Here is a 14,553-nt window from a genome sequence, read left to right as displayed (position 1 = left end):
CTATGTGTGCACGGTCAGCCCGTCGCGTCACAGCCGTATCCGTCCTGCTTTCTGAATGGTAGGACGTGGGCGCTTACACCCGGACTTGCCTGTGTTTCTAACAAATTGTTCCCGAGCGAACACTTCTGGTCGGACGTAGCCGCGGTCGACGCTAGGGGCGTGTGTCTAGCTAAGCGCCCAGGGGCGGACGGAACATGTCGGAACGGACACGTCTGGGGCAACCAAGGGCAGCACGGAGTATCTAAAGATTGAACGTCATTCGGTGCAAATGGGGACGAGGATCTCGTGGAGACTGTGTATCATGATTATCGTGAGATTCCTCCAGCGATCGGATTAATTATGGGCGGGCGGAGACATGATATCGTACTGGCCTTCGGACTGCGGCCGAGATAGCACAGACGTGGATGATTATCACGCTGTGCCGGAACATGTGAAGACGGTACTGCCGATAAATTCAATACAGCACTGCTTGTACACAATCCAGCAGCGATTAATGAACTGATATGCGCAGAATGCCATGATAGTCCTGGTCATTAATTCCAGATGGGGACGGGAGGGAGATGGGGACCGCGAGCCAAATCGTGGGGTACTAGCTCCAGGCTGTGCCCTGTGGGCGCGGCATGCACACACAAGTATTGCTGCCCTGGCTTGCTCCCGTTCTCTCTCCCGTTTGCCGAGATTCGAACTCGTCTTGAGCCGGTCTTGAGCTAGTCTTGCAATAGCCGGGGCTTGCTTTCAAGGCCGAGACTGAACGCTCGCGCGTTTTGTGCCGATCAGCTGCTCTTGGTTTAATTTTAACTTCAGCGGTGTGACCAACATATGGTGCTCGTGATCGAAGCCTCCATGTCCCATGTCCGCGTCTCTCATTACTAGCTAAAGGAACAGCATTAATAATAAAGGAAACACTGGTCCAGAAGGACGCACGCACGATGATTGGGATGCAGAACGTGGCTTATACCAACAAAGTGTTCGGCATGTGCCACTTTCCTGCCCAATTTATTATAACGTAATTGCAGGGCGAACAAGTTGCCCAGGCCGTAACATGTCCCTGTGCTAAGCCCTGAAACATCCATTAATGCCGAATTAAGCACCTACAATAAAAAGCTAATACTTTTTACTTGCACCATGGCCCTAGGGCTGTGCATTCAACTTGAGGACGAACGTATGTATCGGAGCAACCCGGGTGATTTTGGTGAGATTAGCCTACCCGGTAGCACGATGTCATCCAGAAGTTGAGACCAGTGTCCTGGGTTGCGGGGTTCAGAGGTCTTGCCGAAAGGGGCAGTCATCACGATGTATTCGATTGCACCTGCCACCGGACAAATGGCAGGCTGGCTGGCTTGTCCAGACTGTGCCGCCTGATTCAATCTCCTCCTCTCTCCCATTCTGCTGCCACGGTCGTAGTAAATGCATCGCCACTCGCGACCAACCCTCGTCCGTCCACCGATAACGACACGTAAGGCAAGTGCACCGCCTCCCCTTATTTTGTCAGGTGCTGCTATCGGCCTGTGAATATTTACCCCTCCATTGGCGCCCGCGCTCGCTGTATCTCTTCTCCAACGCCCGCCGTGATTCCGACTCTTCCTCGTGCTTGCTGCCCCGGCTCCACAGTCTACTTGCCCGAGTTCCTCGATAGCCTGCCTCTCGGTCAGTCACGGAGGGAACGTCCATGTACCTCGCGCCCTCGTCCAATCGAAGCTGGTAAATCGAGGCCTAGCCGGCACTAGAGACTGCGGATGAGACATGTGGAGAGAACGAAGGCCTGCACGCCCATTCACACCCCCTGGGTGATGCTTCCGAACGCTCTGACCTTGGCGGGAGCTTGGGGCTCATCCCGGGTTCTAGTTGACCATTGCTTTGACAGTGTGTAGATCGAGCCGATGGGTGCTAACCGATCCAAAGTTTATAAGAACCATGAAGGACCCCGTCTTCAGAGTCGCTTCTCTCTACCCCAATCCCTCCGTACCCAATTCAAAGTCTCGAATTTTGACTGCCGGACCCGACTTGCGCAAGAGTACGTCTTGACTGCCTGCTTGCATCCCACGTATAAGCTCGAGCTTCACTAACACGGGCCCTTTCAGTGCTGAACCACACTGTCAACAAGACCGCGCTGCACCCCGGTGGTGTCCAGCCTCACATTCCTCACACCGAGCTCGAGGAGGAGCTGCACGAGACCGCGCACATTGACTACGACCGTGTGTCAATTGTAGGAGACTCCTGCTCCCCCTCGGAATGGTGATGAGGATCTGCAATACTAACACAGCCGACTAGATCGCCAATCCTTCCGTTGCTGCTCTATACGAAGATGCTCTCGTCTACGAGTCCGGTACCGCCATCACATCAAGCGGCGCTTTGACTGCCTACTCGGGTACCAAGACCGGCCGCTCACCTCTCGACAAACGAGTTGTTAAGGAGCCTTCGTCAGAGAACGATATCTGGTGGGGTCCTGTCAACAAGCCCATGTCCCCAGAGGTATGTGTTTGGCTCCATTTTCTGTCATTTCACTGCCGCAAAGCCCAAAATTTCCACGCGCATATGACGACGATTATGCCCACCGCACGGAGAACGTCCGCGCGAAGATACCCGATGCAGCGATGGATCCGGCTACCGTCGCACATTGGTAGGCGCTCTAGACGGATACTCTGACACATCAATGCATGGTCGCGTGCCGACGGCGTGCAAGCCTATCGCGATTGCATGATGTACCCCTGGCGTCATATGGTGGCAGGCCGTCATCTTTCGTCCACTTGGCTCCCCCGCAATTGCCCCTCAAGCCGCGGTCTACGGCCCTACGGGCTTCACCCTGTGTCGCGTCGGCCAGTCGCGATATATCCCGAGGCTCGAGCGCACGGCCCCAATTTTCCCCGGATTGTCGTTCACCCCCCCCTACTGCATTTCCTTGGCAAACGCAATCTGGCTCAGGGGATTTCATGTGCTAACGATGATCGCTTTAGGTCTGGAAAATCAACCGAGAGCGTGCTGTTGACTACCTCAACACCCGCAACCGCATCTACGTCGTCGATGGCTACGCCGGTTGGGACGAGAAATATCGCATTCGTGTCCGTGTCATCTGCGCTCGCGCCTACCATGCTCTCTTCATGCGCAACATGCTCATCCGCCCTCCTCGTGAGGAGCTCGAGCACTTCCACCCCGACTACACCATCTACAATGCCGGTTCTTTCCCTGCCAACCGCTTCACTGAGGGCATGACCTCTGCCACCTCGGTCGCCATCAACTTCGCCGCCAAGGAGATGGTTATCCTCGGTACTGAATACGCCGGTGAGTTAAAATATTTTCTTTACTATCTCCACAATGTGTTCTTCCTTCGAACTGCCGCGGCTCATGTTCCTGAATTCAAACCCACTGAAAATATGCTAACCTCTCAAAGGCGAGATGAAAAAGGGTGTTTTCACTGTCCTGTTCTACGAGATGCCCATCAAGCACAACGTCTTGACTCTTCACTCTTCTGCCAACGAGGGCAAGAACGGCGATGTGACTGTCTTTTTCGGTCTGTCGGGTACTGGCAAGACTACCTTGTCAGCTGACCCCAACCGCGCCCTGATCGGTGACGATGAGCATTGCTGGAGCGACCGTGGTGTCTTCAACATCGAGGGTGGTTGCTACGCCAAGACCATCGGCCTGTCTGCCGAGAAGGAGCCCGATATCTACAACGCCATCAAGTTCGGCTCCGTTCTCGAGAATGTCGTCTTCGACCCCGAGACCCGTGAAGTTGATTACGACAACTCCACCCTCACTGAGAATACTCGTTGCGCATACCCCATCGAGTACATCCCCAATGCCAAGATTCCCTGCTTGTCCGAGAACATGCCATCGAACATCATTCTCCTCACCTGCGACGCCCGTGGTGTTCTGCCTCCCATCTCGAAGCTCGACCGCGCCCAGACCATGTTCCACTTCATTTCCGGATACACCTCCAAGATGGCTGGTACCGAAGATGGCGTGACCGAGCCCCAAGCCACGTTCTCGTCGTGCTTCGCTCAGCCCTTCCTAGCTCTGCACCCCATGCGCTACGCAAAGATGCTTGCGGACAAGATTGAGCAGCACAAGGCCAACGCCTGGCTGTTGAACACCGGCTGGGTCGGTGCCGGCGCTCTGCAGGGTGGCAAGCGTTGCCCGCTCAAGTACACCCGTGCCATTCTTGACGCCATTCACTCTGGGGAGCTTGCTAACGTCGAGTACGAGACCTACGAAGTCTTCAACCTCAACGTGCCCAAGACTTGTCCCAACGTCCCAGACGAGCTGCTCAACCCCAAGAAGGCCTGGACTGCCGGCGATGACAGCTTCAACAACGAAGTGGTCAAGCTCGGTAAGCTCTTCCGTGAGAACTTCACCAAGTACGAGAGCGAGGCAACCGAGGAGGTTGTCAAGGCCGGACCGGTCGTCTAAGTCTGTGGTTGGGGAAAAGCGCCATATTTTCTATTTTCGCTTCACAGATATCCTCTAATGGGGTTTTGGGATTTCACTTGACAAATCTGTTTTGGAAAGGCGTTCTGTTCTCATGGCGAGTACATGGAATTACTTGGTTTTCGGCATGATATGTCAAAGAGAGGCATGTATTCAGTATAAGACTGGAAAGTATTAGGATGAAGATTATGAATATCATAACCACATACATATACAACTTGTATCATAAGCCTGATGTGAAGAAGTTTACTCCGAAGTGTGTCCACTGCTTTGTCGCCCGTAGCGAGACAGCACTGTGCGCTTAACCGATAGCACTATGCGCACTGTGATTATCTTGTTGAGCTTTTGGAGGGGTCAATAATGGTTGCCAGGGCGATTACCTCATTGTCCACCCCCGAACCCTTACTCTCGAAACAATCGGCCTTGTGTGGACCATGGCTGGCTTGCCGACCGTGAACAAACAACATCAGACAAGCACGCAGCCCCCTCATGAGTCGATCTGACCCTCGGTCGAAGCCTGGCGCATCTTTTGCTATAGAACCCTGCAACACTCTCGGTTCCCAGCACGCTCCCGAATTCTCGACATCCCCTCGAAAAGCCAAGCTGCCCGTGATTGTGCACCTCAACAGCACAATGGTCAACGAACGGGCGCCGCCAAAGGTACCACTCAATACCAGCAATGGGAATCCCCAGCGCGCCGCCTCCCCCGACGTGGACGATCTATTCAGCCAGATGGAGAGCAAGGGTATAGGATCCCCTCCGCCGAAAGCTGGCGTGCACGACCCTTTCACTGGCCGCCCCACGTTCGGGCACCCGACCAAGATGCTTTCGTCCCTCAAGCAGAAGGCGAACGTCTTCAATCCGAATCGGGGGCGCCCGGAGCATCACCTCAACCAGGCCAACTCTAGCAAGGTCCGCGGGCCGGAACCACCACGTTACCAGGATCGCAAGGCGTCCCCCAAAATGCCAATGTTCAGTACACACAGCAGTGGAGTGGGCTCATTGCCACCGCCGCCTGCCAGAGCGCCTCTTGGTGACGAGGTCTTCTATACGGATCCGAACAAGGCGAGCGACGATCTGAAGAACCTGCTGGAGGGCGTCATGGACGAAGACGAAGAAGATGAACCAGGACAACAGCAAGACAATGCCCAAATTCCAAAGGACAATGCTTCAAAGAACGATACAGACCCAAAAAGCGGGTACATTGAAGGCCTCAAGGTGAGGCTGTTACCTCATCAGGTCGAGGGTGTCAGCTGGATGCGCGGTCGCGAGCTTGGTCCGGTAAAGCGCGGCAAAGTGCCCAAAGGTGGCATCTTGGCCGATGACATGGGTCTGGGGAAAACATTGCAGACCATCTCGCTCATTCTGACGAACCAGAAACCGAGCAAGGAGGACAAGAAATGGAAGAAGCACTATGAGGGAATCGAAAAGACAACCCTTGTGGTAGCCCCATTGGCACTTATCAGGCAGTGGGAGTCGGAGATCGTGGAACGGGTGCTCCATAGTCATCAACTGAAAGTCTGCGTGCACCATGGCCCGCAAAGAACAAAGAGATTCAAGGACCTGGCCTTGTACGACGTGGTCATCACCACGTATCAGATTCTTGTTTCTGAGCATGGTAGCTCCTCTGCCGCTGATGACGGCGTCAAGGCTGGCTGCTTTGGCCTTCATTGGTGGCGCGTCGTGCTGGACGAGGCGCATACCATCAAGAACCGCAATGCAAAGATGACCAAGGCTTCGTACGCACTGCGGTCTGAGTTCCGATGGTGTTTGTCGGGCACACCCATGCAGAACAACCTCGACGAGCTGCAGTCGCTCATTCGATTCCTTAAGATCAAACCCTACGACGATCTCAAAGAGTGGAAAGCACATATTGATCTGCCCATGAAAAATGGAAAAGGTCATATTGCTATTCGTCGCCTGCACAGCCTGCTTCAGTGTTTCATGAAGCGGCGAACAAAGGACATCCTCAAGGAAGCAGGTGCCTTGAATCCAGGCGGCAAGCCTTCCGAGGAAGGTCAACCATCCACCACTGGCTTCAAGGTGACCGAGCGTAACGTTGTGACGGTATCGGCGGAGCTCACAGCAGCTGAGCGCAAGTTCTACAGTCGTCTTGAAGCCCGCGCCAACGGCAACATCGAAGCAATGGAGATGGGTGGCAAGATGAACTACGCGAGTGCCTTCACCTTGCTGCTCCGTATGCGACAAGCGTGCAATCATCCTAAGCTAGTCGCAGGGAAGTTATCAAAAGACAAGGACGCCATGTCCACGGGCACAACTCAAAAGATCCAAGAGCCCGATATTGATGCCATGGCTGACATGTTTGCCGGCATGGGCATTGAGACTGCCAAGAACTGCAGTATCTGTGGCAACCAGTTGGACTCGGAGTCTAACCGGGCAGGGCGGGACATGTGTACAGAGTGCCATGGCGATTTGGAGTACTTTGAATCCCAAGAGGGCCAGGACCGCAAGGTTCAAAAGAAAAGGCTCAAGACCAAGAAGTCGAAGAAGGAGAAAGTATCCAAATCCCCCGCTCCGGCCAGACGACCAAGGAACCGCAGAGACGTCATTGACAGTGACGACGAGGAAGAAGAGGGCAGTTGGCTGGTCGGCGACGGCGAGCGTGGCAGTCTGCGGCTTGGCAAGGCTGGCGGAGAGGAAGATGAGAACTGCGAAGGTGGTGGCGACTCGATTGGGCCCGACGACTCGGCGCTCTCGGTAAATGACGAGGGCAAAAGCAATCTGAGCAGCTTTGTGGTCGACGACGAAACTGCGAAAAAAGAAAAGGGCTATATCTCTGTGAATGATGCAGAAAGCGACTCGGACGATGATTCTCTTATATCGATCTCCGCCATCACCAAAAAGCTGGCCTCCCAGACTCTGGAGGAGAAACCTTTACCGGAAGATTCTGCCTCCGAGGCATCGCAGACAGAAGAGGCGGAAGATGACGACGACAGCGAACCCGATGGCTCGAGTGGTGTCTCGGAATCCGATGCCTCGGGTATTGATGATGATGACTACGACACCAAACGATTTGCCCGTGCTACTGGCGTTGTTACTTCAGCCAAGATCCGAGAGCTCATCCGCATCCTCTCCAAAGAGGTCGACCAGCACAAATTCATTGTCTTTTCCCAATTCACGTCCATGCTCGACCTAGTGGAGCCATTCCTTCACAGTGAAGGGATGAGGTTCACTCGGTACGACGGAAGTATGAAGAATGACGAGCGTGAAGAGAGTTTGCGAAAATTGCGGAAAGATTCGCGGACGAGGGTGCTGCTGTGTAGTCTGAAGTGTGGTAGTCTCGGTCTCAACCTCACGGCGGCAACAAGGGTTGTCATCCTGGAACCTTTTTGGAATCCGGTATGTCTCTTGTTTGATTTCCGAGATCATGACTAACGTAAAGTCTACAGTTCGTTGAGGAGCAGGCCATTGATCGAGTTCACCGACTCACGCAGACGGTCGATGTGACCATTTACAAACTCATCGTCACCGACTCAATCGAGGAGAAGATTGTCGATCTGCAGAACAAGAAGCGGGAGCTCGCCGAGCAGGCCATTGAGGGCGGCATGAAGAAGAACGCTTTCAAGTTGGGTCTCAATGAGATTATCGACTTGTTCAAGCCTGGCCATCACTCGTCGGAACCAGTGGACCTGACGCAGCGGGAGCACGCACCCCGGCCGTCGTCGAGTGGGCTGTTGGACAGGAGGCGGGCACCAGCCGTGAGGGCGCCCTCTGCGGCAGGTCGCCAAGAGAGTGCTACTTTTGGGCGCAGATGGTGAGGATGCGCCCCTGCGCGGTGTTTCGGGACGGCTGCGATTATTGGATGGATTGGCCGTGAGGATATTGGGCTCGGTGTGGCACGGTGTTATGGAGTATCAGCGGATTCTTGCATCACGACGATAGACAAGATGAGCGAGATATGCATGCCATGGTACTGAATTACTGACTTTCCATGAAGAGTGCAAACATAGAAACAGTGACATGAAATACAGCGTGCCATGAGTATGGCCATCAAAGGGCGAAGGATTGATCATATAGTTGCTGCTAGTCAAAGAGGATACCTAATACACGCCGCTGCGATAGTAGTCATTCGGTGCCGGCGCACTGGGCGCATCCACGTCCTGTCCTCCTCCAGGTGGTACGTACGGCTTGTACTGCTGTGCTGGCGGCTGCCCTGCTGGCTGGCCAGAGAAGCTCTGCCTGGAGTTGTACGCAGCGCCCCCGGGCTGAAGGGGCAGGGGAGCCATGCCCTCGGGAGCCGGTGGTGGCGGCGGATGGTCCGGGGGCGGGGCCGTGTAGGGCTGGTACTGGGGAGCGTAGCCGCTTTGCGGAGGCGGCGGCGCGCTAGGGTTCTGGTCGTCGTCGGGCGCGTAGGCGGAGTTGGTCCACGACTTGGTGGGCTGGAGATTGTTGGGAGGGGCAATGGGAGAGTCGTACACTGAGGTGGCGAGTTCTTGGGCGCCGTAGGTGCTCTGCGGCCGTCCTTGCTGTTTGGGAAAGCCTGGGGACTGTGGGCCAGGAGGCTGACCGTAGGTATTGTACTGTTGGGGAGGGGGAGGCGACGAGGTGTTGTGAGGAGTAGCGTGCTGGTGTCCGCTGGGAGGTTGGTGGCCAGGGTCCTCGTGAGGTGAGTATTGCTGAACGCCTGGGGGCCTCTGGCCGTGCGACGTGGGGACTTCGGCTCCGGCGACGTAGAACGGGGCTGGGGTGCCTTGCTGGGGAAAGTTGGGCGGTGGCGACGATGCTGCTTGGTGAGAGCCTGAGAGCCCGCTTGGTCCAGGCGTGTAGAATCTTTGGGGATCATGTTGTCCGTGTCCTGGAGGTGGTCCATGGCCCTGCTGCTGAGGATGGCTCCCAGGACCTTGGGGATAGCCCTGACCAGGGGCTCCTGGCCATGCGGGATATTGTTGATAGCTGTGCTGAGGTGGATGGCTCATGGACGACTCCAGGAGGGCTTCGTAGTCGCGACGTGCCTTGATGAATTTCTCGTTGAGCTGCGTAAAGTCATCTTTCTTTTGTGAGTATTTCTCAATCAGCTTGATCAGCTTTGGCCGGATAGCTAATGTCTGGTGGTACAGCTTCTGAGAAAAGGAGTCAGTATGAGGACCCACGGGGAAGACAAGCAGCCAGGCAACGTACAGAAATCTCCTCGTTGTCCTCCTCTCGTGGCGCCGAGTTTGACGTGCTTAACAGCGTCAGGAGCTTCTCCACGTTCTTGATCTCGGCAAACACCTCAGCCTCCATCTGTGCCTCGCGTTGGAGCTCGTCCGGCGTCGGGTCCGTCAGTTTCTCGACATAGTTGAGGGGGAAAATGCCCGTTTTGCCCTTCAACGACCCACGCCACCAATCCTTGTAAACGCTCTCCAGCACAGCAATGACGTCGCCCCTCTTGAACTCCAATTCGCCAGGCTCTGAAGGTGAAAAGTCGTACAGTGCACGCACCCTGCTTACTGTCGCTGCCGTTGTGCCTTGGGGCGCTGGCGCCGGCGTGGGATCCTGCTGCTGTCCTTGTTGCTGCTGCTGCTGCCCACTAGGGCCAGCCTGTGCACTGCCACTCGGCGCCTTCTTCCTCTCCTCCTCTTGCAAGCTGAGCTTGAGCGCCATCTGCAGCTCGTCCTCCTCCTTCTGGCGATCCGTGGCCGTGAGTCCTTGCTTCTGAGGCGCGCTGGGCGGTTGCAGGGTGGGGTTATTCTGCTTCAGACGATAGTAGGCGTCGTACATGATGCCGAGCTCCTGGTCTTTGCTGAACATGTCACTCCAGTCCTTCATCTTCTCCAAAATCTTGCCCTTGACCTGGGAATGGGTGTTTCGATCGTTTGCGAGCTTGAGGAGGGCGTCGGTGAAGGCGTGGGAGGAGATCTCGCGGTGGACGGGTTTGCCGCAGTTTTGGCATAATGCGTGAGCAAGCTACCTCATTAGCCATGTTTCTCAACCACTCTGCTGAGCTGAGCCTGAGAGTAGACGTACTTCAAGTGTGTAGAGCTGCACATTGGCATTGCGATGCGCAAGTCGCCTGATCATGCTCTGGACGACTTCCTTGGGGCCGTTCGTATCGGTGGTGACTTTGTCGCAAACCTCGAGGATGGCGCCCCAGTCCTCGGACGTCGACTTCTCGTCAGTCGCCTTGGCTGCGTGGACGTTAGCGGGTGCCCGCGGTGCGCGCAAGAGCTGCTACTCACCGACGACATCGTCGTAGGGCGAGGTGGCCGCCGCACGGAACATGGCGCTGATAGCTCGCTCGCTGGTCGCAGTCGTCGTTCGGATGGTAACCTAAGTTGGGCGAGACTGGACGGTCTTCAATAAGATGACGTTTCGCGGTTTCGCAGCAAGAAAACGTGAGCCGCCCGCTGCTAGAAGGTGATGGTCGGGTTGTTCAGGGAAAATTGCAGCCTGCAGCTTCGGTCGTCAGGCAGAAGAAGGCTGGCCAAGTAAGGTATGTAACATTAAAGTTGGTAGCGTGGACAGTCTGCGCAGTTCGTCATGAGCCAACGAGGTCCAGACACTATCAGGTGCGGAGCGTGGGGCTGAGCTTGCGACGGCGTTCTTCGCCATGACGTACTGCGCCACGCGCCACATCAGCCTCGTATTGTGGCGCAGCTGCTATATGAACTTGAAGGATGCTCGATGAAGATGATAGATGAAAGAGAACACTGGACCATATCCCAGACCAGACTACAGTCTGTTTTGCGGATCCTGTTGCATGGCATATGTGTAACTATCGCCGTCGCTGCTGGAGACGCCAAGGACGGGACGACGAACATCCTCCCCACCGCCACACATCCCCTCAGCCAGGACTCATCAGCAGTCGTCATGCCATCCTACGCATTGGTCTATGTCAGAGCAAACCACATATATTTGTTCAAGTAGTCTTCTGTAATACACTCGCTAGCGTTAGTGGCTATGATATTGGCCAAAGGAGAGTGGCGTGATGCGCACAATCCAGTAGGCTCCCATCGCCCGCCCTTTCATTAACAAAAATTCGTCGATCGGCAGCAGAGACAGGACTGGACCCAGTTGCGCGGCTCTCCAAACGCCCAAGTTAAATAACTCAAAAATGATGTACAATCTTCGCCATATGCACGGGACAATATCAATATGCAAGCCTTTACCACATCCTCCGCGAATTGCCTCCCCTGTCTGCTTCCAGACTTCTTCGCCCCTGAGGGTCCATTTCGGACAAGTCGAACATCAGCGGCTCTCCACTGAGGGACTCAGCATCTTCTCGCCCGGGCCTGCTGCCAGAACCCGTGAAACTGCCACGGGATGACTGTGGAGGGGTCTGGCGATTCCTCTGCGCACTCATGCCCATGTATCGCTTGCGGCCATACGGGGAGTTGGGCAGCCCCGATAGGAAAGCGTCCGGCGGGTTGTTGTCCTCGTTCGAATCTTGTCGGTTGAGGATATTAGACGTTTCGGTCGTGCGAATGTCGGCAGCAGGCTGCAAAGCTTGTTGCTCGGCCTCTTGGTCCATCCGCCGGCCAAGCAGGCCACTGATAGTGGGCGGATCTCGGTCGTCGGCCCCTAGACTGATGCTACGGTTGGTTGCAAAAGGAAGATCAGCTGTGTCATCGTCCATGACTGCTCGGCTTTGCTGGGCAACTGAGCTGGAACGTCGCTGGTAAGAGCCCAAGCGCGGCGATAGCGGAATGTCAATAGCAGTAGTGCCCTCCCCGGTGATGGTGTTCTCCCGACTCGACTCAGGTACTGTTGACTCTGGTGCGGCTGGTCGTCGAGACGACACCCTCCTCGAGGTCGACGAGTCATCTATGAGCGAGTTCTCGCTGAGTCGCGATGGGATGGCGGGCGTGTGTGGCGTATGCGGAGAGTGCGGCTTGCTGGGGGAAGAGGACGCTGAGATGGAACCAGCGACCATGCCGGGATTACTCGTCATGTGGCGGCTCGAGGAGCTCAGAGACCTCTGCATCTGGACCGACGAGGTCATGGACTCGGTCAGAGCGTTGTTGGATTCTCTCATCATGTGGAACTTTGACAGTTGAGCCACCGTCTTGTTCGTGGCAGACTCGCCGCGTTTGGGCGAGTCGAAACTCTTGAGTGTCTTCTTGCTGTCAAGCGCCTTGAGGAACTCGGAGATGTTATCTTCCTCGGCGCCCAAGGAGCCAGAGCTCGCGCCAGGCTCAGCCAAAAGTCCCGAGCCGGGTTGGGCGAGTGAGGATGCCAGACTCTGCCTGCCACTGCTGTTCTGCTCGTCGTCTGCGGTCCTACTCGCTCCGCCGACGGACAGCCGACCGCGTCGGTGGGTGAAGCTGCTGCTGTAGCGACTCGTCGAGCTGGGCCTAGGCGAGCTCCCACCGGCAGGCTCGGCAGGTTGAGGAGTCGGCGGCCCGCCCCTCAATGAAGCAGGATTGCCCGCAGTCAAAGAAGTTCTACTTCGCGGCTGCGACAACGATGGCGGCTTTTGATATGAGCTTGGTGAGTTTGAGGTATCAGACTCTGTGGTACGGGGGATAGGAGACCCCGACAGCGACCCTGCCTTGAAAGGCTGGAAAGACACGGATGGCCGGCGACCTGTATTGTCATCACTTCTCATAGATGGTCTGGCAGATGGTACCCGGCTGGCCATTGGCAGAGAACTCGGTGGGTGGATGTCCGAGTGCTTTGGAAAGGACGCCGGCGGTGAGCTTGTGTCTGAGCCAGGCGGTCGAATAGATTTGAGGGCTGTCAATGGGCTGGTTCCCAGAGCTGCATCGCCGTGGAAAGTTGACAAGCTACCGTACGTTTGCTGCACGTTGCCAATACCTCGTTCTTGTCGTCGATCACGCAAAGAGCCAACTTCGGCCACGTGGCTCCGCGATCGGTCAGGTTGATGTTGTTGTAACGAAGGCTTGAAGAAGTTTTCATCAACCCCCATGAATCGCGAGCTCAGCAGTGCCTCGGAGTCGTCGATTCGAAAACTACAGTCATTCCTGTAGGTGACCGCCACCGCCATCCGACCCACTGGTATGTCCAGGTCGCCAAACAAATAATCCGTCGTTGCGTCAGACTTTCCATCGATTGGCGATCTCAGCAAGTCAGTGCCTGTACTGCGTGGCTCCGATGTCCGTATCCGACAACGCGGGATCAATGCTGGATGCGGATTGCGGGCTGCGCCCTGGCTGGCAAAGCGCCATGCTGGTAGTAGTCTCGAAGCCGCAAAGAAGGATCGGAAGAAGACGATCGCTTTCTTGTAGATGGTCGGCAGCGATGGACCAAAGTCATCCGACGGTGGGTTGTCTGTCGCCCTGAGCTCCACCTTCCACCGCTCGAGGATGACCTGCGTGTTCCTTGTTGTGGTGCCGTTTGCGCTCACCTCGCTGAGCTGCTCCATGACATCCCATCTCTTTCCCTCTTCATCCACAATGGTCAGGCTCTGACTGCTCTCCAGCCGCGATGTGTCGAGGTACACTTCGATTATTAGAGGAGGTGGCCTGCTGTCGATGCTCCCGCTCAGCTTCCATGTTTTGAGCTCGTCCCGGAAATCGTCAATCTCGTCTGTTTCGAGTTGGAACTGGCTTCTGTCAGAGATCAATCAGGCGGTACGATGCAGTATGGACTCACCCATTTGTTAGGCTTCTTGACGCCATTCGCAGTCCTTGTCGGCTTTGTCTTGATCCTTGAATCCAGCACCAGTACAGCAACCTTATTGAAGAAGTTCTGCTCACGTTAGCACACCTTCATTATGAAAACGCATTGTGCGATTAAACGAACCTGAACAATCTGGTCCAGCTTCTTGACGCTTTCAACAGGCGGCCCCGGCATCGCCAGTGCGTGATCGGCGGTCGGCGAAGGGGATGAGAGGGAGTCCCCTCCCCTGGAAGCGTTCGAACCCGCCCTTGCCCTCGTCACCAAGCTGGTCTCTTCATCTGCTTGCCGCGGGTTGTTCGTCCGAGCTGGGTTCGTTTGGGGTGATGAGGCCGGCGAGGCCGTCCTCGGAGGCGCTCGGGGCTGCTGATGCATGGCCCCCTTTTGGTGTATATGATATGTACGTATGCTCTCGTTATGTTTTTCGAAGGGCAGTTTCTAGATCAAGCAGTTGCTATTGTCGTCTTTTCGTCCGTGGAGCGGACGTGCTGTTCCATCGTTGGTGGCAGCTTATCTTCGTCTCGATAGAGGTGTGCCTAGCAAGATGGT

The 14,553-nt window shown here is 55.7% G+C and overlaps 4 protein-coding genes across 4 annotated transcripts; 2 read left to right on the top strand and 2 right to left on the bottom strand.

Annotated features, from left to right (window-relative positions):
* Nucleotides 1-1,914: 1,914 nt before the first annotated feature.
* J7T54_005517 (Phosphoenolpyruvate carboxykinase [ATP]-like protein) lies at nucleotides 1,915-4,407 on the top strand (the record flags this gene model as incomplete). Its single annotated transcript, XM_051503944.1, has 5 exons — nucleotides 1,915-2,014; nucleotides 2,082-2,206; nucleotides 2,272-2,472; nucleotides 2,955-3,279; nucleotides 3,389-4,407. 5 exons carry the CDS (start codon nucleotides 1,915-1,917, stop codon nucleotides 4,405-4,407), a joined length of 1,770 nt encoding a protein of 589 aa, XP_051364344.1.
* A 651-nt stretch (nucleotides 4,408-5,058) lies between these two features.
* On the top strand, nucleotides 5,059-8,204 carry J7T54_005516 (putative ATP-dependent helicase-like protein; the record flags this gene model as incomplete). The annotated part of the gene is made up of 2 exons (XM_051503943.1): nucleotides 5,059-7,785; nucleotides 7,836-8,204. The coding sequence occupies 2 exons, from the start codon at nucleotides 5,059-5,061 to the stop codon at nucleotides 8,202-8,204; spliced, it is 3,096 nt and encodes a 1,031-aa protein (XP_051364343.1).
* Nucleotides 8,205-8,486: 282 nt separating this feature from the next.
* Nucleotides 8,487-10,647, bottom strand: J7T54_005515 (Class E vacuolar protein-sorting machinery protein-like protein; the record flags this gene model as incomplete). Its single annotated transcript, XM_051503942.1, has 4 exons — nucleotides 8,487-9,506; nucleotides 9,565-10,332; nucleotides 10,393-10,553; nucleotides 10,605-10,647. The coding sequence occupies 4 exons, from the start codon at nucleotides 10,645-10,647 to the stop codon at nucleotides 8,487-8,489; spliced, it is 1,992 nt and encodes a 663-aa protein (XP_051364342.1).
* An 883-nt stretch (nucleotides 10,648-11,530) lies between these two features.
* On the bottom strand, nucleotides 11,531-14,181 carry J7T54_005514 (Autophagy-related protein-like protein; the record flags this gene model as incomplete). The annotated part of the gene is made up of 4 exons (XM_051503940.1): nucleotides 11,531-12,951; nucleotides 13,495-13,930; nucleotides 13,981-14,076; nucleotides 14,131-14,181. The coding sequence occupies 4 exons, from the start codon at nucleotides 14,179-14,181 to the stop codon at nucleotides 11,531-11,533; spliced, it is 2,004 nt and encodes a 667-aa protein (XP_051364341.1).
* Between the last annotated feature and the right edge of the window lie 372 nt (nucleotides 14,182-14,553).

The sequence above is a fragment of the Emericellopsis cladophorae genome, assembly GCF_022114955.1.
Source record: "Emericellopsis cladophorae strain MUM 19.33 chromosome Unknown NODE_7_length_695568_cov_118_814649, whole genome shotgun sequence".
Lineage (NCBI taxonomy): Eukaryota > Fungi > Ascomycota > Sordariomycetes > Hypocreales > Bionectriaceae > Emericellopsis > Emericellopsis cladophorae.
This window is presented reverse-complemented; position numbering and strand designations above follow the sequence as displayed.